Source organism: Marmota flaviventris, chromosome 9, assembly GCF_047511675.1.
Source record: "Marmota flaviventris isolate mMarFla1 chromosome 9, mMarFla1.hap1, whole genome shotgun sequence".
In the NCBI taxonomy this organism is placed as follows: Eukaryota; Metazoa; Chordata; class Mammalia; order Rodentia; family Sciuridae; genus Marmota; species Marmota flaviventris.
Genome location: NC_092506.1, coordinates 48265930 through 48290052, shown reverse-complemented (window position 1 = coordinate 48290052; position 24123 = coordinate 48265930). Strand labels below are relative to the sequence as shown.

General features: G+C 43.7%; 1 protein-coding gene across 1 annotated transcript in view; it reads left to right on the top strand.

Annotated features, from left to right (window-relative positions):
* The window catches only part of Insc (INSC spindle orientation adaptor protein), a 121092-nt gene extending 99005 nt beyond the window's left edge, over positions 1–22087 (top strand). Inside the window, exons 9-13 of the mRNA XM_027942367.2 lie at positions 2917–3095; positions 10712–10778; positions 13958–14113; positions 15248–15324; positions 21959–22087. Of these exons, the coding sequence (XP_027798168.1) occupies positions 2917–3095; positions 10712–10778; positions 13958–14113; positions 15248–15324; positions 21959–22087 (608 nt within the window). The remainder of the gene's footprint in view (positions 1–2916; positions 3096–10711; positions 10779–13957; positions 14114–15247; positions 15325–21958) is intronic.
* Positions 22088–24123: the final 2036 nt, after the last annotated feature.

Genomic DNA, 24123 nt, shown 5'->3' with positions numbered 1-24123 from the left:
TGGCCAGCACCCCCGTGCAGACATTGACAGGATTCTGCCATATTATGAAGCTCACGTTATAATTTTCCTAATATACAAAATGAGGAGTTGCAATCCATTTCTCTCAAGGGACTTCTAGCTATAGAATCTTGCCATCTGCCAGTATTTTGCACATAGTGGGCATAAGTTAGGTTGACTTCATGACTGATTGTAGTCACAGGGGCAATAGCACCCACAGGCTCAGAGAGATTGATTTTGCAACATCCACATCAATTTCAAATCAAGAAAATACAGAAGTATTTTGAAGGTCTTAACTAGAAGGAAATTCAAGAGACCACAAGTTCAATGCACACTCTATAAGAGAAGTATAGGCCTGGAGAGCTTGAGGAATTTTCCCAAGGGCCCACAGTAGCATTAGGATTCATGCATGAAATCTCAAACTCAAACAACCATCAGAGCCCCACAGGAAATACAAGAGTTGTATTTCCTGTACAGAACTAGATATAAGAAGAGAATAAGGGGTTTGGATTCTGTATCAAGTGGACTCCCATTGATTGTTGCCATGTAGGAAAGGCCTAGACTTTTTTTTTTAAAGATAGTGCTTAGATTCTAAATTATATATAAAATCTCCCATTTTATAAATGTCATCAAATAATAAATAAACCAAAACATATATAGTCCAAACAGCCTTTTATTTTTGTCGTGTGCTCATTTCTGCTTCTTTGTCCAGACTAGATTTCTCTCTGTATGAGTCTTCTTATTTATTTCATCTTGATGAAGATGCATGGTAGAGCCCACTCTGAGATTTAGCAGATGGAATATATGTTTTGGGCAGATAGCCAGAGCTCTGTTCTTTGGTGGGAAATAGCCCTCCAATTTCTTGCCATTCCCTGGAAACATTTATAAATGAGTCACTGAAATCCTCCATTTAATCTTTGTAACATCCCAGGTGACTCAGACTGTAGTTCAAATAAGTGTGCAGCAAAATTAAAAGGCACTTAGACAGTTGTGTTAGTAATTGCTGTGTTGGCAGTAATGGCCACTGCATGAGGATGAAGGGGAGTGTTTGGACCTAGAAGAAATCTTGCAGCAAAGTTGGCCAGTTGATTTCTGTAGGCTCCACCAAGGCCTGGAGGTGAGCCTGAAGGGGTTGGATCACAGATGTGCATTTGATCCTCGCCTCTGACCATTACTTACTATCCAGAAGATGTCAGGCAAACCATTTATAGAATTTCATTTATAGAATTTATAATAAAAACTGGATTGTTGCTGGGTGTGATAGCACAGTCCTATATAGCACTCCAGTGACTCTGGAGGCTGTGGCAGGAGGATTGGAAGTTCAAGGCCAGCCTCAGCAACTTAGCAAGACCTTCAGCATGAGTGAGACCTTGTCTCAAAAAAAAAAAAAAATGCTGAGGATGTAGTCAGTGTTAAAGTGCCCCTGGATTCAATCCCCAATACCATAAAAAATTAGATTGCTATAAGGATTCAATGATTTAATGATGTACAAGCTGTATAGCAGTTTTACAACTGCGCAACACTGTATAAATGGTAATAGCATTGCTAGCTTCTCTGACACTCATCTTCCACATCCATAAACAGGGACAACCATTGTCTACCTTGAGGGTGCTCAGAACTTAAGTGCACCACGGATGTTTGACTAATGCTGTTATCTGTCCCTTTTGGGGTAGTCCTGATTTCACTGGAAGGTGACAAGAGGTGATGTTATTTATGATGTCAGAACCTGGCAGCATAGACTCTGTCTGGAAGCAAGAACTAGGGGCCATGATGTAAGGTAGCTCAACTCTGACTGCTGAACTTTCTTCCTCTCCTGGGGATATTTTCTTGAAGTGTGGTCTTTCCCCCTGTGGTTTTATGGAAATATTATTAGTTGTAGAGGTCCTGGGCTAAAGCACCTTGATTAGTAATCAAGTTGGAATTGTGGGTCAGGAGTCAGGGCCATTGGGATGGGCAGCACCATGGACAGAGCCCTTTGCTGCCTCCTCCTGCCATAGGAGCGATGATTTCAGGTTCTGTGGAGCCCATGGGGGGATGTGCCAGATGATGAGGGATAGGCACAGTTCCCCTTAGAAACCCTTAGTGCAATTACAATGGTAAGTGGGGGCATTTGGTTAGAGCATGGCTATGGTCACTAGGATCAGAGAGAAAGAACCTGACATTCGGGAGCTCAGTGTAGGACTTACCTGCAACCAGAGGACCCTTTTCTGGGGACCAAAAGGAAATAATATAGCTCTGCTAATGGCAGCCAGAGAGATAGAGTCTCTGTGTTTTAACTTTGGTCTCTTCTTTAAGGCAAATTTAGCAGCAGTTTTATTTACATTACTGAAGACACTAATGGGCTGGAAGTTCTTTCCTGCTTCACGACCTTTGTACCTGTTTTCCTTTGGTCTAGAACGTTCTTTTCCTCCAAATATTTTCATGACTGGCCCCTTTCCTCCTTTAAGGTCTCAGCTGTGAAGTCACCTTCTTAGGGACATTTTCCTTATGTATTCCAGGGGATCCTACTTATTTTCTGTCTTAGCACTCATTCATTTTCTCCCTCATGTTTTTCAGAATTTGCGATTAGTTATATTAATTTTTTAAAATTCTTTTTTTCTGACCCACTGGTAGAGTAAGCTGAGCCAAGGATGTGATCTGGCATCAGGCTATCCCAACACACCAGTGGTGTCTGACACAGTCTTCCCTCAGTAATACTTGGTGAATGAATAAATCGGAGTCACACACCACTGTTTCAGTCCCAGCCCTGCCACCTATGCAGACAGAGACATTTCCTCTAGTAGCTCCTTTCCTCATCTGTAAAAATGGGTATTACAACACCCACACAAATTATCTCCCAGAGGTATTGTGAGAACCACGTGAGGTAACTGAGATGAAAGCGCTCAGCATGGAAACTTTTCCTTCCTCTTTGCCATCCAGAACTGTGCCAAGAGGCCTCGTCTGGGGAAGTCTTCCTGCTGGCCTCTGCGGCCCTTGCCAACATTACCTTCTTTGATACGATGGCCTGTGAGATGCTTCTGCAGCTGAATGCCATCCGGGTCCTCCTGGAAGCCTGCCGTGACAAGCAAAGAGTGGACACGCCCTACACCCGGGACCAGGTGAGAGGCTTGGGTAGGACTAGGCCCAGGGGCTGTCACCACGTGGATGGAGGGTAGAAGGCCCTCAGTGCTCAGTTTCCGGGGTTGGGAGGATGGCATGGCCTAACAGTACGTGGTCAGTCCTGTTAATGCCTTCTTCTGGAACTTCGAGCTTTGCATTCTGTGGGAGGGAAGATGAACAGGTTCTCCACCTTTTTTCATTGACCTTGAAGCCTCTGTATGAACTTCCCACTTTGTCCATCCAACGACTCCAAGGCCTTCCTCTGTGCCATTCAGACTGTATGCCCTGGAGAGGCAGAGAGATCCATGGGCAGGTCCCCTTGACCTCCTCTTAAAGTCTGTGTCCCAGTTATATTAATGCCCATCTGACATTGTACCCTGCAGTGAATTGTTTCTTTGCTTACACACACACACACACACACACACACACACACACACACACCGAAAAAATAGGAACACAAACACAGAGGCTTGGGGCAAACTTTGATTCTGAGCCTCAACCTCTACATCTGTGACAGGTAGTTTTATATATTTGAACTTCAGGTAGGTCTTTGTTTGGGGAAATAAGAGTTTTACTACTAAAAGTGTTAGAGGACATTGAATGAGGAACTTCCAAAGCCTGTTTGAGCTTTGATGTTCTGGAATTTTATCGCATTCTACCTTGGTTCATGCTTGGCCTGCTCTTTCCCCACCAAGGGGCGGGGTGAGTGGATCAGGATGGATTTCAGGTCTCTGTGAATTTTTTCAGGTACCTGAACTCTAAGTTAAATGATCCCCTAACTCCCAGCCGAGCTCATCCCTGTCATTATTGTCCCTCATCCCCATCTGGTTCTTCCAGCCTTATCTCTTAGCTAAAGCAGATTTAGCTTTGTGTTCTAACTCCTACCCAGGCATCTCCATGGAAGTTTCCCTGGAACTTTTAGCTCCTTGGAATGACCTTCTTTTCTTAGAGTTCATACCTCACAATGCAGTGCTGACTTGTCTAATAGTATTCATCCTACTTGAATTATTTCATGTGAAAATTTCACCCTGAGGCCATGGGCCCTATTCTGTATGTCTCCAGGATTTCTTAGGTCCCCTACTCACCCTTGGTGAAGTTCCCAAAATGCTTGTGGGATGAAGAGAAGAACCCAGATGGCACTTGACCCATTGTTTCCTACTCTCAGAATTACCTGTGGAAGGGAAGCTTCCACAGAAACTCCCAAAGAAAATTTGTACATGAGAGATAATACATGTTAGGACCTAATGACCTGCTATAGCTCCTAATAAGTTCTTAAAAAACAGTGAATATCATTGTTTTTCAAACCTGGTGCTCCAAGAAGAAGTGCCAATAGTGAATTATCCAAAATCCTCAACTGGGCCTTCCAAGCCATTCATGATATGGTTCCAGACTTCCTTTCCAGTCCTATTTATTATTTCTTAGAGTTGGACAATCCCCCATAGAGACAAGGTGTGCTAGTGTGAACAGCTGAGGAGCAGCCATCCTGTCTCCTGATGGGGGTGTTAGCTAGTGTCTACTGTAGTCACAGCCCTTGGAATGGGGAAGAGGCTGGAGGGTCCACCCCACGTAATCTTCCTTATATTCTTTTTTTTTTTTTTTGGCGGGGGGCGGGGGGGGGGGGGTTACCAGGCTTGAACTCAGGGGCACTCAACCACTGAGCCACATCCCCAGCCATATTTTGTATTGTATTTAGAGACAGGGTCTCACTGAGCTATTTAGTGCCTTACTTTTGCTGAGACTGGCTTTGAACTCGTAATTCTCCTACCTCAGCCTCCCAAGCTGCTGGGATTACAGGTGTGTGCCACCGTGCCCGGCCTTATATTCTTTTCTTAATCTACATACCCACAATTGCACCAATCTAACATGACAAAATATCCGTTCACCTTCAAATGCCTCTCCTGTGGCTAACTCTGTTCGTTTCATACAAGATCCAGTAATAAGGCAATAAGAATAGGGATTTTGGAGTCAGATAACCTGGGCTTAAAGCTTGTCTGCTATTAATAATCACTTTGTGCAGTTAAGTCTGCTTTTCTTCATTTGTAAAATGGGAATAGATAATACGTGCTTTGCAAAGTTGAAACAAGAATTAAACTAATGAATACAATTCTTGGTACAGATCCTGGCACATAGAAGCTATTAAATGAATGGAAGCCACTGTCAGCATTATTGATACTATTGGCACACAGCAAGGAGTGGGAACCTCCAGAAAGGAGTGGCCTTATCTGTAAAATGGGCATGCCTCTTCCAGCTTGGTTCTGAGACCCCCTTCAGTCACCAGGAGTGGCCGGCCACCTCTTGAAGCCTCGGTGATTCTTGGGAAGGAGAGGGCTCAGAGTAGGATGTGGATAAGCTTTAGGCAAATATCAGTTCTCTCTGCATCTAGAATTGGGAGTTTTCTCTGTCCTCCTCACTGAGCCAGGAACGTCACCCACTGTCCTCGGGATGGCTTCACCTTCTGCCCTGGCTCTGAGCAACCACTTAGCTAGTGAGAGCACACCCATTAAAGAAACAAATGGCTCTTTCCTGTGGCAGAGGGAGGATTAAGGTGATCAGAGGACTCTCTGTAATGAAGACAAAGAAGATGAATTAGGCTCTGAAGTGTTCACCATCCTCTGAAATACTTAGGAGATTAAATGCCCCTCGAGGCTTCCAGTAATGAATCTGCAGATGACGCCAATGCTGTGCTGAGCCTGTTGCTCTTGGATCTAGGCTTTGTCCATCTCTGTTTGGACACTGAGAACCCATCCATCATCCCAGCAAGCTGAGTCCACTTCATTTACCCAACAGAAGCTTTGCTGCCCATGCCTATCCTGTACCCACCCTCAGGGTGTGGACAGTGGTGAGGGGCCTTGGGACAGGATTCGTACACCCCCTTCTGCTAATCTAGAGGAGGGCTGTGTGGGCTGCAACTGGATATGATCAGGTATCAAGAAGAGCATCCTAACAAGTGATTTTTTTTTAATCCCAGGTGGTATTTCCCAGGGCCTGTCCTGCCCAGGTAATCCATCTTCAGACTTGACAGGGGTGAGAAAGGGGCTGCCTCCAGGCTCTGCCCATTGAACAGTGACAATTGAGATTGCAAAGGACTGGCTGTTTCATCTAATCGACAACAAGAGACTTTTACTGAGCATGACGTTTTTGTGATCTTTGGACATTGCTTTCAGAGAGGTAGTGGACATTCCACTTCCCATAGAAATTTTAAATGAACAGATGTTTTTGACATTTCAGGGACCTTATTGAATATCATTCATTAGGAGTCCATTTATCAGAAATGCCAGTTACTAGGAGCTGTAATTTTGACTGACATCTCAAAAGTCCTCTATAGTTTATAAAGCTCTGTCATGTACATATATGACATATGAACCCAGCACAAGTTTTGGGTTCAGGCAGGCCTGATTTCAAATTCTGGCTCTGCTATTTCCCATGTAGCCTCAAAACAAAGCAATTAACTTCTCTGAGCTACAATCCTTGTCTGTGTAATGGGGACCATAACATTTTCTCCTTCCTCATGTCATTATTATGATTAGATGGAATAATGCTCCTGAGATGCTTACAATCAAAGTAGATGCTCAATAATAAAAGGCTCAAGGATATGTAGTAGAACTGATTGATGTGGGTCTGAGACAGGGAATGTCAGCTTTGGAACAGGAAGGTAGGGTCTGAAAATGTAGTTAATGTGGTGGGGAATGTTAATGTGTGAATTAGCATGTGGCCTGTGTTGCTTCCACCTGTGCATGGGCATATACAAAGTGTGTGAGGGGTGATAAGGACTGTAAGTCACTTAAAGAGGTGGATATTTTTATCGGCACATGAAGATACATGCTGTTTATTGACAAATCCAAAGAGGTTTGGGGTTGGGAGGACCCAGGATCATAATATCCAATCCTGATCTGCTCCAGAAACCCCTCCCTTCAAGTCAAGGGCAAAGCAAGCACCGAGGATATGGTCTTGGATATACGTGCTCTCTAGTGCTGTGAGGCTTACTGGGCCTCTTCAGAAGAGTGCTTTGCCTAGTTTATTAACAGCTTGGGACCAACAGATGGTAGTGAGTATGATATTGGTTGTTCCTCTGATCTGAAGGGTTCCTCCAGCTCTAAGGCATTTCTTCCCTTTGGTAGTGATCTCCTATTCACTCTTGGCAAACCTGTGCTCAGCCCCGTATGCACTGGTGTTATATTGGTTTGTTCTCCTTAACCCTGTATCTCAATGCTAGGACCTTCCAGGCTTGGTTATCCAGAGGCAGATTATTATCATTTTATTTCACAAATGTTCTGGGTGCATGATGAAACATTAGCCCATTGAATGCTCATTACAATTGTTTAACATACTTTTTTTCATCTCCTGTGGTATGCCAAGTAATTCTGCCCCCTACGCTCAAAGATACCCATGTCCTAATCTCAAAAACTTATGAATAAGTTACTTTACATGGCAAAAGGCTTTTTGTACAAGGTAACTCATTAAGGATTTTGATATAGGAATGTTATATAGATGGGCCCAATGTAATCACATGGATTCTTGTAAGAGGCAGGCAGGAGGATCAGAGGGAACAAATGATCAGGGGAGCAGAGTCAGAGTAATGCAGTGCTAGGAGGCAAGGAATGTGAGCAGGCCTTGCAAACTGGAAGGTAAGGAAATGGATCCTCTTCTAGAGCCTCTGGGAAGAATGCAGAGATATCAATACCTAGATATTAGCGCCTTGAAACCCATTTAGGACTGCTGACCTCCAAAATTATAAGATAATAAAACTGTGTTGTTTCAAAGCCACTAGGATTATAGCCATTTGTTATAGCACCAATAAGAAGCTCATACATTTTCATTAACTAAAGTACAGAAATTTAAGTAACATGGCTAAGATCATATGGAAAATAAGTGATGGAGCCAGGATTTGAACCTGGGCTGATCCAGGCACTTAGTCACTCAACCATGCTGCCTCTCTCTAGGGTCTCTCTCAAGGGTCATGCTGTGTTCACCAAATAACTATAGAGGGAACAGGAGAAATAGGATTGTGTGGAGAAATAGGACTTAATTGAACACCATCAGATTGGACTGAATGAGCCTGGGCCAGGGGAAGCTGTCTGCCTGGCTCCTGTATTCTGTCCCCCCACGGCATTGCTAGCTTGTATCCCACCAGGTAAACCAGTTGTCCCTAAAATCCCAGGTGTGGGCTTGATTGCAAGGAGAACCAGTGACCTCTTTCCCATCCACATCACAGCGCATACAAGGATGTTTCAAAAGGGAGACTCAAAGCAGGGCATAATTGGCATTTATTCAAATTGTTCTTAATTGAATACTTCATCTGCACCTCAGAAAACCACATGGGGTACAGACTCTGTAAAGAGGAAGTAATTTTCATTAACGGGATCTAAATTAGTCTGACACAAAGACCTACCTGGTGCCTTTGACACAGAGGATAATTGCTATGTATGAACCTGCTGCTTCAGACAAAGGTTTTTTTTTTCTTTTTTCCTTTCCCCTCCCTTCCTTCCTTCCTTTCTTCCTTCCTTCCTTTCTTCCTTCCTTCCTTCCTTCCTTCCCTTTTTTCTTCCTTTCTTATGTCACGAATCTGCATGTCAAGCAAGGATCTCTGAGAGCCCAGGCTGGAGGTGCTTGGAGTGCAGCAGCCTCTTTGGTGCTAAGAGAAGCTATGCTCAGAGAAACCAGATGAACTGCAAGGACTTGTAGCTCCTCCCTCTTAAGCCTGTGCACTTTATGCATCTTGGGGAACCTTCCGCTTTTTGACTGCATCTTTAACTCGTCTTTTTCCTCAAACTCCTTCCACTCAATCCATTAACACTTATAGCTCTGAAAGAAGAAAAAAGAACTTTCAAGTATGAAGCCTCCTTTTCTTCTACTATCTTTCTAAAATGCAAACATTCGCTTGTCACTTCCTTGATAAAACACTGGGTGTGGCCGAGTTGGCTTCACATGAAGGTTTTGGGACATTCTCCTGTGTCTCCACCCCAGTCATGCTTCTCCACCCAGACCTGCCCAGGCCTGAGTTGGAAGGGACTGATACACAACACAGGGATGCTGAAGCAACCTCAGCATGTGGTGTCCCTTTTCTTTTTCTTTTTATTGGTTGTTCAAAACATTACAAAGCTCTTGACATATCATATTTCATACATTAGATTCAAGTGGGTCATGAACTCCCATTTTTACCCCAAATACAGTGAGGGGAAAGGAAAAAGAAAAAACAAGGGAGAGAATTAAATTACAGCAGATGGGGTAGAGAGAGAAGATGGGAGGGGAGGGGAGGGGGGATAGTAGAGGACAGGAAAGGTAGCAGAATACAACCGTTACTAATATGGCATTATGTAAAAATGTGGATGTGTAACCGATGTGGTGTCCCTTTTCAACACATGTCTAGAGGAGAAAGGGGAGATGTTCTATGAATATGGCAAGCTTTTCCCTGTTAAAAAAAATCTGTTTAAGAGATTTTTGCATGCTTTATTTTCTAGAGCAATGTGCCAATCGTAGACCATTTAAAGTCTAGGTAATACTTTCTTGGTAAACATCTAATCGCTATATAGTTTCAGAATTTAAGCTGCCTGAACTGTCCTCTGGAGATTGTCAATTGCTGTCTCAGAGGTGGAGGCATGGCATTTGCTTATACTGTGCCTGAGGCTTTGAAGGGGCATTCAGGAGAGTAGGCCTATACCCGCAAGGAATATTTTAAAATCTGTTATTTTTAAAATTACAGTTTGAGATGCTATCTGCTCCTGTGAAGGAGGGTGAATTTTCATTTTGCTGCTTATTTCAGGAGCATTGTTACAGGTGGTCTCTTTCAACAGGTAGCACATTTTCAATAAATTCCAGTGGTGTTCTGGCACCTTATACAGTATGGAGCCCTTTGCTGGCCCATTTCTTAATCCACTTTTGTGCTGTGAGTTGACTGAGCTCCCTTGACTATGTGAGGCAGTGGGGTGGGTTACAGCTCATGAGGTTGTAACCAAACCTTGCTGTCTGCCTAATATCCATGACCCATTACTGAAGACCTTGTCCTTCAATGATGACCAACAAGTGAAACTTATAAAGTGTGGCTGACTATGAAAGTTCTCATTCAATTCCTTGTAATACATGATGTTTGGGGTGTAGTGCTGCCTTTTCACATGAATGCTCTCTACCTTGACCTTAGCCTTCATTCATTTCATATTAAAGGTAGGTGGGGGTCAGAACCAAGGAAAGAGAGATGGGGGAACCTAATCCAGGGTAGGGGGAAATGTAGGAGGACAAGCCAGTTCAGAGGAAACAGAGAGTCCGGTGACCTGTCCAGTCTATCTGTATTGTAGGACCTGGGTCCAGAGAAGCTCTGCAGGAAGACATCTGGGTCCCAGCTTCACTCAGGGTGATGCTGTTCTCTTTGTTTGGGGTCCCAGGGTCCTTGGGGACCATCCCAGAGCCATATGCTGGTGAATGGGCATTTTCACTGGGGGACTGTACCTGAGTGGCAGGGTTCATGATGAGGGAAGAAAATACCATGGAAGGATGGGGTGGGGTGAATAGTAAGGAGTCCTGGGCTGCAGGGACACTCTGTAGCCCTAGCTGCCCTGTCTATGGAGAGCATCATTGGAATCTTGTGTGACTGTTTTCTTAGTTTCTCCATTCTCTTTTTCAGATCGTGACCATCTTGGCAAACATGTCTGTTCTGGAGCAGTGTGCTTCTGACATTGTTCAGGAGAATGGTATGTCTGGTCAGCAGTGCCCATGTTGTATGAATTACCTGGGTATACAGGGCCACATGCCTTTATGTTATGTGAATGCCTTCCTATATGTAGCTACATAAATACATACACGTCTCCACATTTGTAGGAGTGTGTGTAGGTGTGCTTCTGTGTAAAACTAGGCCAATATATAAGTACTTGATCACCTTCATAGATGTGTTAACTTTTTGTCAATGTGATCAAAATACCTGACAATCACATTCAGAGGAGGAAGATGTTTAATTCGAGCTCACAATTTTAAAGACTCAGTCCATGGTTGGCCAGTTCCATTGCTCTGGGCCTGAGGTGAGGCAGAACATCATGGTGGAAGGGCATGGTGAAGGGACACTGCTCAGTTCATGGTGGCCAGAAGGCAGGGGTTGGGGGGTCACCAGGTATAAAATATAAACCCCAAAGGCACACCCCTAGTGTCATACATCTTCTAGTCATACCCTACCTGCCTATAGTTATTGCCCAGTACAGTAGTCCTTTCAAATTATTACTCTATCAAGTGGATTAATCCACTGTTTAGGTTACAGCTCACATAATCTAATCATTTCACCTCTGAACATTCCTGCATGGTCTTACCCTTGTGCTTTTAGGGGACACTTCATATGCAACCTGTAATAATGGGCTTAAAATTCTACCTGGAGAGAGTCAATGAAGGAGAAAATAGAGAATACCAGGTGGTGATAGCGCCATGAGTGAAAAAAAAGCAGGGAAGGGGGCAAATGGTCTCAGAATCGGGGTCATGATGGCAGTTGTCATTTCAACTAAAGTGGTGAGGAGAAAGCAGATATTTCATTATGATTCACAAAGTAAAAATGTACTCCTACCAAGGCATGCATTCCAACTTAAAATTGTCCCTATCTCATTTGATTTGGTTTCCAAAGAAGGGTGTAGAAGGGGTGAGTCGGAGGGTGGTCTGCAGCCTTAATGCTCCACTGCATCTCTTCTTCATTTGCCCCCTGTTCCACCTTGAACTGAGGGCTTCAGCAAGGTCCAGGTGAGGTGAGGCCAGGTCCTCAGCCTGGGAGCTGATCTAGTCAGTCTCTGTCAGAGGACAAGGTGGATGCCTTGCAGCTGGGAGCAGGGAGTGGTGTGGCAAGGGTTTCCTGTGACTGGGAAATAAGGGAGCAATTAGCAGACAGTTGGAGACCAGAGACGCTAATGAGGCAGAGTGAGCTGGGAACCTGGGCTGGCTGCGGCTGCTCCTGTGATCCCCCTTTGAGCAGGCTGCCCTGCCGTCTTCCCAAACATACACTTCCCCACCCCCCACTGCTCTAATACTAATTGAAAGACATCATTTTGTGTTAATTTTCTGTGATTGAGCTAATAATGAGAAACTGTGCTGAGCCAGCTGAGGCCAAGAGGAGAGGCTGCGTGGTGTCATTTGTGCCCGCAGCCTCCAGCACTTAGTCTTACGCTCAAGTGGCCAATGAGAGTGGGCCCCACGGGCCTGTGTACTTGAGCTTGGAATATCTGGCATCTGTAGAGGGTTTTATGGTTTTCAAAGTGCTTGGCTTGTTTGGTCCCCGGTTATTAAGACCTACTATGTGCCTGGCATTGTGGTGGACAATGAAAACTGTTAAATAGGTTACTGCCTTTGTCCTAGAGGGTCTCCCAATCCAGAAGGATGTTCTGCCTTGACAAAAGTGATTACATGGTAGGGGTGCCTCATGAACTAGGTACTGTTAATTCCACATTGAGGTGATGCCCCAGAGCAGGGCTGACATAGTGCCTGACAGTAGGAGAACTGGAACTGTACTGTATGGATTTGAACTCGGTTATGATAATGGTTTGGCTTCTCTGCCTTTCCACCTACAAAATGGAACAATAATAATATCTGCCTGATAGGGATGATGTGAGGTTTCCCAGGAAGCATGCTAGAGAGTATTCACAGTCTGGGCTCTGAGAGCCCATGATCTAAGCTACAGGACACTTACAGGGTCCAGACAATTAACAACAACAACAAAAAAAATGGATGAAGTGGACTCACCAGGGACCGATCCGTCTCATCTAAAAGAGTGAATTTCTAATAGGCTTCTTGCCATGCACAAATGTTGGGAGTTTAGTGGGAATAGGAAAGACAGTAGAATGAATCAGACATAACTTTCCTATGTTCATAATGAATATACTACATGCAACTCCACATCATGTACAACCACAAGAATGGAATCCTAATTTGAATTAATTGTACTCCATGTATGTATAATATGCCAAAATACACTCTACTTTCATGTATATCCAAAAAGAACAAATAAAAATATTTTAAAAAATTTAAAAAGGAGATAATTCTTTAGAAATAATTAAAAAATCTAGATTTTTATGGAATGTGGGTGCAGGCTGAGGCAGTTGGGAAATGGCTCACAAAGAAGGTAGATTTGGACACAGACCCACAGGATGTGAGCTATTAGACAATAAAAGGGAAATGGGCATCCTCTGTAGAAAGACAGGGTGGGCAAAGGCTCCAGGTGGGAGTGGATGTGGGCAGAACATTCAAAAGGCAGGTTTGGTTGGTTCAGGGAAAGTGGGAGGATTTGGGGCAGACTAAAATCTCGCATTCTCACTATTCCACCTTCTTCCAGTGTTTGAACTGCTGTAAAATATTTGATCTAGTGATTATCCAGCCTACACCTGGGTTAGCTACCAGGGGACTTGTAACCTCTGGAACTGTTTCAAATGCCAGCCTCCGAGGCCAAGAGGTGTTAGATGGAAACTTGTCTGAGTTCCAGTACCCCTCCCCCAAGGACCCAATGTGTGACTCTGGGCAAGATGTATCCCCTCTCTCTGGACCTCAATGTGGAATTAATAGTACCTAGTTCATGAGGCTATTGGGATGTTTTAGGAGATCACCCATTTACTGTGCACTTAGCACAGTGCCATGTCGTAAAAGCTCAGTAATAGCATTAAAAAAAAAAAATAAGGATGTCCTCCAAATGCTCCTTCCCAGTACAGTGACTCGGTACACAGAACAAGGCACACCCCTGTAGGATAGGAAAAGGAAAGAGGTGGTTATGTGTGGTGCACGCCCTCTGGTTGAGACCCTGTAAGTGCTTTGACAGCCTGTGCTTGAGCCCTGTAGAAATCAGTCCAGCTGGTCCCATGGGAAAGGCCCTGTGCTGGAGGTGGGTACCAACTGTTTATTACTTCCTTCCCAGGAGTCCAGCTCATCATGGGCATGCTGTCAGAGAAGCCAAGATCTGGGACCCCAGCTGAGGTGGCAGCCTGCGAGAGAGTACAGCAGAAAGCTGCAGTGACCCTGGCCCGTCTCAGCCGAGACCCAGATGTGGCCCGGGAAGCCGTGAGGCTCAGCTGTGAGTGTTGCTGGTTGTGGCCAGAGTGGAGAGCGGGACTTGGGGATGGGAACAGCCCTGATTTCATGGTGGCTTCAGTGGATTCAAGGCAAGGATTAGCTGGGGTGAGCTCCTCTCTCTGGCTGCTGGGATATGCTAGAGGCCTGGGATATTGCCTTGTAGTCTAGTTTATAATTTGGGGCTAAAGAAAGAAGAAGAAAGAATTAAAAAGGCAAAAGTTAGCCAGAACAGTCACTCTCCTGCAGACACCTTGTTAATTAGGACCCCAATCTTTCAGTCACTCATTCATTCACTTATTTATTCACTTATGCAGTTATTTTTTACTCATTTATTTACTTATCCACTCATTTGTTTATTTACTCATTAATTCATTCCATCATTAGCAGATTTGTTAATTCACTTATTTGCCATTAACTCATTCATTAGTTCACTCATGAAATCACCCAGTCATTGCTAGTTCCTTGCTGTCCTGACCTCAGGCTTACAGCCTCATGGGGGTGACCAATATGGAAAAAAAATCTGCATTGGAGTATCCTAAGAGCGATACTTCAAAGCATAATTTTCAGGCATGAGAAGTAGACCATGTTTATCTGGGGGGGTGGGAGGTCAAAGAATGTTTGAACAGGGAGGTGAGTCTTCAGCTGGCGCTAACCTTTCCTCAGGAAAGCTCTGGGAAACATTAGTAGAGTCTTTAGTTTTTGGTAATTTTAACTGCAATACATTTTCTGACTAAAACAGGCATTGGGGTGGGGGAAGTTTAGCTGGGAAGTTCCTCTGGCACCGACATAAATGTTAAACAGTTCTGGTAAAACCAGAAGTACATGGGCTGGAAGTCCTTTCTCAGAGTGATGGGTAATGCCTCCACTGCATTTTAACTAAGCTCAGTCTTGGCCAGTGTCCTGGCCCTTGGGAGTTTGACTTTGATGTTTCAGCTCTTGCTGCCCCTAATCAGGGTCTGTTCATAGCTGAAGTAGAAAGTCTCCGCCACGCTCTCCTCCAGGTGGGTTCAGTCCCCTCCTTGGCAGATTAGGGGATAGGGGGGGGCCCTGTGTGTGAGGCAGGGCCAGCACCTCTGGATCAGCCTGGCTGGACCTCCCTGTCCAGGACATGAGGATCTCCCTGGGTCTCATGCAGGTATGTCGCGTCTCATCGAGCTTTGCAGATCCCCATCAGAGAGGAACAGCAGTGATGCCGTGCTGGTGGCCTGCCTGGTGAGTTCTCAGCCTTCCCCGGCTTGCAGACTGGAGGTGGGGAGAGCTGGCTATACCGCACTTGGTTCAGCTAAGCTTCAAACCTCTCTGGGCTTTAGCTCTTCTCTTAAAAGAGTTATAATTGTAATACTTATTTTTCTTAATGAAAAATTGTGATGAAAATTATATGATCTCATATATGTGAAAGACATGGGCTGTCCCGCCACCTCTATTTTAGTAACCTTTGAGGGAAATCTTTTTTTTTTTTATTGGTTATTCAAAACATTACAAAGCTCTTGACATATCGTATTTCATACATTTGATTCAAGTGGGTTATGAACTCCCATTTTTACCCCGTATACAGATTGCAGAATCACATCGGTTACACATCCACTGTTTTACATATTGCCATACTAGTGACTGTTGTATTCTGCTGCCTTTCCTATCCTCTACTATCCCCCTCCCCTCCCCTCCCATCTCCTCTCTCTACCCCATCTACTGTAATTCATTTCTCTCCCTTGATTTTTTTTCCCTTTCCCCTCACATCCTCTTATATGTAATTTTGTATAACAATGAGGGTCTCCTTCTATTTCCATGCAATTTCCCTTCTCTCTCCCTTTCCCTCCCACCTCTCTTCCCTGTTTAATGTTAATCTTTTTCTCATGCTCTTCCTCCCTGCTCTGTTTTTATTTGCTCTCCTTATATCAAAGAAGACATTTGGCATTTGTTTTTTAGGGATTGGCTAGCTTCATTTAGCATAATCTTTTCTAATGCCATCCATTTCCCTGCAAATTCCATGATTTTGTCATTTTTTAGTGCTGCATAATACTCCATTGTGTATAAATGCCACATTTTTTAATCCATTCATCTATTGAAGGGCATCTAAGTTGGTTCCACAGTCTAGCTAGAAAAAGTCGGCTCCGATCTACATATTGTGGGGTCAGGCTCCAAATTCCTTAATAGGACACCCATAGCACAAGAGTTAAAAACAAGAATCAACAAATGGGACTTACTCAAACTAAAAAGTTTTTTCTCAGCAAGAGAAACAATAAGAGAGGTAAATAGGGAGCCTACCTCCTGGGAACAAATCTTTACTCCTCACACTTCAGATAGAGCCCTAATATCCAGAGTATACAAAGAACTCAAAAAATTAAGCATTAAGAAAACAAATAACCCATTCAACAAATGGGCCAAGAACCTGAACAGACACTTCTCAGAGGAGGACATACAATCAATCAACAAGTACATGAAAAAATGCCCACCATCTCTAGCAGTCAGAGAAATGCAAATCAAAACCACCCTAAGATACCATCTCACTCCAGTAAGATTGGCAGCCATTATGAAGTCAAACAACAACAAGTGCTGGCGAGGATGTGGGGAAAAGGGTACACTTGTACATTGCTGGTGGGAATGCAAATTGGTGCGGCCAATTTGGAAAGCAGTATGGAGATTCCTGGGAAAGCTGGGAATGGAACCACCATCTGACCCAGCTGTTGCCCTTCTTGGACTATTCCCTGAAGACCTTAAAAGAGCGTACTACAGGGACACTGCTACATCGATGTTCATAGCAGCACAATTCACAATAGCTAGACTGAGGGAAATCTTAATGGCAGATCAAAACCAGAGTGGTGGGCTGGCAGGAGGCTGGGTGGTGGTAATGTCATGGTGTCTGCAGTACATGGGAGCCAGGATATGGATGTCTCCTGCATGTTCCCAAGTGGCCACTATGAGAAAAGTCTTCTTTTCCCCCTCTGCTGGGCTCTACCAACCCTGTGGCTCCCTCCTCCTTTGTGGGATAGGAATAGAGGGAACCTAACAGGACAGAGAGGACCATTCAGCCAGTCGCTAGTATCTTCACCTTGAACCTGAGCAATATATTCTGGGAGATTCCCACCCAACTTACTGATGGTGTTTATCTGGGGTTGGGGAGGTAGGGGCCCACCATAATAGTATCAGCAGTGGCAGAGGGAAGTGTGTGCATGGTTTGTGTGTACTCTTCCCTCAGTGGGGCTATAATGAATCCCAGGGCACAGTAGCTTCCAATTGAAGCATCCTGCGCAAGGAAGCCATTGTATAAACAGGGGCACTGACCTCCAGAGGAAGGTGCCAGATGTTTGGTCCTTAGTGAACACACAGGAGAAACAATGATCTGAAGGCTCTTTCAAGCTGAGTCATAGTCCTAGTAAAGCCTTCTCCTCACCCTGTCATTTTTTTTACTGAGCCCAGCTCATTTCTGGAAGCTGCAGATGGGCCTTGTGTAACTGTAGAAACAGTGGGCTTTGCAATTAGACAGACCTGTCCTGGTCTCCCCGTTAATAAGCTGTGTGACATTGAGTAAGTCAAAGTGCTATGTATTTTACTCAATAAACATTTACTGAATAATTCTGTGTGCCATTTACTCTTTTAGGCCTTGGGGATATATCCGTGGAATAAAAAAAAAAAAAGTCTCTGTTCTCCTGTGGCTCTTATTCTGGGACATATAGGGTAATATTAATGCTTTCTGTGCCTTTGGCAATCTGGTGAATATTATTCTCAGAACAGTGTTTTAAGTGTATATGATAAAATATACAGAATTAAAAAGAAACTCAATTATATTAAGATGATTATTAAAATATTTCAGCATGTAACATAGTAGTACACGTTTTTTAATTAATACAGTAAATATTCTCTAGCAATGGGTATAATGAGTACTGGGATGTTGACTAGCAATAGCTATAAGTGATATTGGAAGGTATCTTCACAATCCATAATACTTTATGGTTTGTTGCTCTAAGTTTCAGTTAGAGGTTTGTGAAAATGAAGATGTAACTCTCATCCAAGTTCATAGGCCCTCTTAAGTTTGCGTGATCTAGCAAGTAAAAATTAATAGCTGGCAAACACCATTAGCTCCGACTACCACAATCTCGACTGCTCCACTGAAGAGGCCCAAGGAAATGTGAGGAGCATTGAAAGTACTTGGAAGCCTTTAAGCGCCTTCCGGACGGTGGGGCTTGTTACCATTTCCATGGCCATTTTTACTATTGGTTTGAAGGAGGGCACCTAAAAGGGTTTGGCCACTATCTTTAATCAATCAAGGGACTTTCAAGAAGAAAAGGGATTCCATTTGTTCTTGTGGATGATGGAGATGGTGGAGCCCCTGCTCCCTAAGCCATCCCTGCTGAGTTAATTTTCCTAATGAGAGCTGACAATCATGACACTCCCATGAAGCCCCCATGGATTCTGTGGCTCCCTGCTATCTAAGGGCTACTGTCCACCTACTCAGCCCCAGGGCCTGAAGGCTTCCCACTGTCTCTAGGCCCTGTACCTGAACTGTGCCCTGGCCTGTGCCCCAAGCCGATGCCCGGTCTATAACTGTTTGTTGAAATCCTGTTCATCCTCCAAGGCTCAGATCTACATCCCTTTCCTCTGTGAACCTTCCCAGGGGCCCTCTGTGGTGGGAGGGGCAGGAAGCACACAGTATATACCTGGGCCTCCCCTCTTGGATTTTGTCTTTCCTGCCTCAGGCAGGTTGTGTTCCAGGCTCCTGGAATTCAAACAAAGATCTGTTTGACTCTGGAGACCTTGGCTTTTTTTTTATCAGACCATCTTGTCTCCAACTTTCTTTCCTGCTCTCTCATGGTCCTGGTCTCACAGTTGACTCATAGGGGAGGGTTTGTTTTCCTACCCGCTTCCAGCCTGGAACCTTCTTGGGACGGTGGTCTTCTTTTCCTAGCTCTTTGTGTTTCCACAGGACCACGAGTTTGGTGACTGCTTCTTGTCTGACTTACAGACTGGGAGACTTTTCCTCCTTCCTTTCCCAGCCGCCCATGTTTGAGGGCCTCCATGGCTCGACTCCATAAGGGTTCCAACCTAGGAGTATGGTCCCTGGCTGGAAATGGGTCCACTTGGATCCCATCCTGGAAGATGGAGTCGGGAGCTACTTTTCCTGCTCTTACCCTGGCCTTAATTCCACTTTCGAAGGCTGTCTTCAAGTGGAGGGAGTGAATTTCAGTGATTGTTTCCTGTGTCTGGGAAAGTGACAGCGCAGATCGCCTCTCACAAGTAGAATTGATTTTTCCCTAATGAAGCGGCTGTCAGCGGGCTGCCGGGCTTGTGTTGATACTTAGGTGTTCTCAGGCTGCCTGGGACTAAGCTTCTGTGATGACTGGCTGTTAACCCTCCTGGGAAGGCAGAGGCTGAGAGAAAGGCTTGGAAGGGTGTAGGGTCTTCTGAGGGTGCTGGATGCTGCATTGCATGGGGTTCACATCCTGTACGCTTTCTGGGGACCCTGGGAGATGTGGGTGCCTGTTTTCTGTCTGAGTCTTGGTTTGTTTTTTCCTTTCCTCTCCTCTCTAGGGTTGCCTCCTTTCCTAGCATTCTCTTTCTTCAGTCCTTCCCTTCTTTTTATCCCCATCCCTCCCTCCCCCTCTCCACTCCTTCTCTTTCCTCTCTGCCTCTTTACCTCCTGCCTCATCACCTCCAAGGTCTCCCTTTCTCTCTGTCACTGTTTCTTTCTCTCTCCATCACCCTTGCAGCCCCCTCCCTCTCCCTTCACCAGATTCATCTCCGTGTCCCCATCCTGGTGTCTCCTTCTTGATCTGTTTCTATTTTTTATTCTCTCTGTCTACTGTGCTCTCTCATGTGCTCTACTGATGTGTCCTTTTTCTCTCTTTCTTTCTGTCTCCCTCTGCTCTACTTTATTCTTAACTCTGAAGATGCAAAATGCCTGTTTGGCCTCATAGCCTCGTCTGCAGAACACTCCCTGGTTCTGTTTCCACATCCGAGGGACAATGGGATATTTCTCTCAGTTGGAGCCAAGAGGAATCAGAAAGTTCTATGGAGTTTAGCCTCTTTAGCCCTTGGGGTGGGTCAGATGCCAGGAGAGGCAGGACTCAGTAGTTTGGGGAGTTTACTTCCTGTCACTTGTTACTTAGACACTGTGCATCATCTGGCTTGAACTTGACAACATCTGTGGCCCCCCCAGACCAGCTCAAATCATCCTCCCTGTTCATTCTCTTGGTCTGATTTCTCAGCAATGTTTCAGGCTGGTTTTAAAGCACCTCATTTGTTTAATTCTGGTTATCAAACAGGTGTCAACCCTGGGCTGCCTGCTGTAGCAGAGAAATATAAAACAAGATCCTTATCCTTGAGGAACTCAGAGTCTAATGTGGGAGATAAACACCTAAAAACCAGTTCTGATTAAGTATGAGAGGGTTGAGGTCAGCACAGGGGCTCAGAGTGTAGGGAGGAAGGCAGAATGTCTCTGCTTCAAGGTAATCAGAGAAGGCTTCCCAGGGGAAGTGACAAGAATGGATGTATCTGCTGGCTTTGAAAGAGTGGGAGGGACTTGGTGTCACAGAAGAGCATGAGCAAGGGCACATGTACATCAAGTGGAATCTCATATCCAGTGGTCAGTGAGGGTGGGGGGACTTTCACCTCTCTTTCTAGACTTGAATTTATTTCTCAGTGGCAGAATCTATGTTGACTTTGACTCTATGTTTTCCCTCTCTTCCCTCTTTCTTTCCATTCCATAGTGTTTTTTTTTTAAAAAAAAAAAAAAAAAAACTTTTTTTAAAAAATATATTTTTACAACTTTATTTATTTATTTTTTTTTATGTGATGCTAAGGATCAAACCCAATGCCTCACCCATGCTAGGTCCTGGGGATTCAACTCAGGGATGTTTAACTACTGAGCCCCAGCCCCACCCCCCCTCACCCATAGTGTTTTGTATAAGACCTTGCTGCATTTATGGGTAAATAAATAATCCTTGTTACTGTAAGATTGCTCTAGGGATCTGGAAGCAATAATATAATTCCATTGATGCTGCTAACAGTTCTAGTCTCTAGAAAGAACACATTTTTAACTTACATATGCCGCTAAGTAGCCCAGGTCTTTAAAATGACAGTTCTTTAAAATAACAAGTTTCCTAAAATGATTGAAAAACCAAGATGAGTCAAGCAGCGGAGCATGTCTGTAATCCCAGTGGCTTGGGAGGCTGAGGTAGGAGGATCACAAGTTTAAGGACAGCAACTTAATGAGGCCCTAAGCAACTTAGCAAGATCCTTTCTCAAAATAAAAAATAAAAGAGGGCTTGGGGATATTGCTCAGTGGTTAAACACCCCTGAGTTCAATCCCCAGGACCAAAAGAAAAGAAAAGAAAAACCAAGATAACAAGACTATTAAGATCACTGAGGGTTTTTTTTTTTTTTTTTTTTTTTTTGAGGGTGTGTGTGTAGGGAGGATTGAATTCAGGGATACTCAGCCCCTGAGCCACATCACCAGCACTATTTTGTAATTTATTTAGAGACAAGTTCTCACTGAGTTGCTCAGTGGCTCGCTTTTGCTGAGGCTGGCCCCGAACTTGCGATCCTCCTGCCTCTGGCTCCCAAACAGCTGAGATTACAGCTTTGTGCCACTGCGTCCAGAGATCATTGAGTTTTTAATGTGACATCTTCCTTAATGTCCAAGGTATAAATGAAACCAGGTGATCATGTGATAAGGACATTATGGTGACCAAGTTACAAAATGCTCACTAGGTGCAAGATGGCCAAGATGATCAGCTCTGATTGTCTTTTAAATGTGCCACTTCCTGAAACATATCTCTCAAGACAGCTGAAGGAAATACATGCCCTGACCAGGGCCCTGTCTGACCTTTGTCATCTGTCTCCTCCCCAGGCTGCCCTGCGTAGGTTGGCTGGGGTCTGCCCTGAAGGCCTGCAGGACTCTGACTTCCAGCAGCTGGTCCAGCCCCGGCTTGTGGACTCCTTCTTACTCTGTAGCAACATGGAGGAGAGTTTCGTGTAGTGAGTGTTGGAGAGGAGAGGCATCCCCCCCACTTTTCCTGCCGCTTGGAGTACACTACACACCTGTGAACACACCTGAATACGTGACAGCTCTCCTCACCTCCTTATTTATACCTAATTTATTTTTTACATGAAATAGAAGGCGAAACCTTCTAGCAACATCATCAAACAGTAGGTGGTCCTTGGGAATCGGTTTTTGTTTTTATCTTTTGACTTCTGTGGCTTTTAAGTTGCAGATGTTGAAATGCACAAGAGCTAATGTGACAGATTGTCATGGGTGATTCACTTCATCTGTTTTCTCTGCTCTCACTGTATAATCTTGCCTGATTTTTTAAACTTGGAAACCAGAGTATTTTAACTGGCCAGCAGTTTTGTTTAAAAGTTAGATTTGCTCTTTCCAAACATTTAAAATGAATTTCACAGTTGGACAGAATATATTGGAAAGAAAATTTTCTTCTTTAATAAATGAAATTATACGAATTGTGTCTTAGATTTTTTTTCTGACTAAATTGTGTCATAACCTAATTCTTGCTTCACAAGCTTTCATTCCATGAAAACCTTTCCTACTATTAAAAATGCATAGAGAATTTTTAATTTTGGTTTGCTTTTGTAGGTACAGACATGAGTTAAGTTCTGAGTGATTTAATGAGAAATCACAATGACTTTAAAAATTATTTCCAAAGTCACCAGAAACTTGGGTTCATTTGATTCTCCTGCTCTTGTATGACCTCCTTTTACCTCCTGCTGAACAGAATCTTGAGATGAGGCTTATTGACTAATTCTGCTTCAGAAGGATACTTGAAAGCAAGGGTGTGCTGGAGCTGGCTCATATTGGCTCATAAGGGTCGATTTTGAGAATTTCTTCTTAACTCCATGTTCTGTGAACTCCTGTTGACAGCCTGAAACTGGCTGTGGTAGGATATTTACACCACAGAAATAGGCAGGGGCTACAAACCAGAGCTTTTGATTTCTTCAGAGAGCCATTTCCCACTCTCACAGTTTGAAAGTGTCACAAAAATTTGTGAATCCCTCTGAAAGGTTTAATGCAATCATATTGTGATATGATTTTATATAATTTTAAAAAAAATTTCTTGAATTCCCTATTACTAGTCTAGGTGAATTAACCTAATGTATCGGGTCCTGAGCTTAGAATCTGACATGCATCATCTAATTTATTCCTCATAATTATTAATTCGTATATTCAAATGCATTTTATGTAATCATATTGCTAAATCACTTGCCCAAGATCATAACTAGTAAGTGGTGCTAGGATCTGAACCTGGCAGCATCCCTGAAGACTATATAGAGAAGTGATGTCTCTGTCCTTTTACTTAAAATGATGATGAGGAGGATAGAAAGTACTTGCATGATAGTTGCCACATGCCAAATACTTATTTTATATCAACCTATATATTAACTAATGAATTTATGTTAATACTTACTACAATATATTATGTATTCAGTTCTTTCACAACTCTGGTAGCTATTTTACCCATTTTTCAGAAATGGAGAAAACTCATCTTATAGATGAGACAGTGGAGCTGAAGTCAAAAGTAAATGGCAGACCCTGGATTCAAGCCAAGGTATTCTGACCTCATCCAAAACACCCACTTTTAGGAATAAGGTCTTTGCTTTATCCAACTGAGTTATGAAGGTGGTTCTGATGTTGACACATTTCATTATATAATAACAAATAACTTTGTTAATATCATGACTGATCTCATCAGAAAAGTCTTTAAATTGGGGGAAGCTATGAAGCTTGAAGGCTCAAATTTTATCATTGTCAGCAAATACTGTCAGTTGTTTTCTTTGAAGAGACAGCCTCACTTTGTTCATTTTTGAGAAAGTATCTGCCAAATATCTCAGTCTTAATAACCATAGTTTGTCTGTCAATTAATCTTTCACATAAAAATAGTGCTCCATGGGCAAAGCAACTAGCACACTTTGCAAGTCGAACAATCACATAACGACTTTTTCTTAAAACTGACACCTCTTCTCTTTCAGCATAATGCCTGGAGTGAAATTCTCACTTATCAC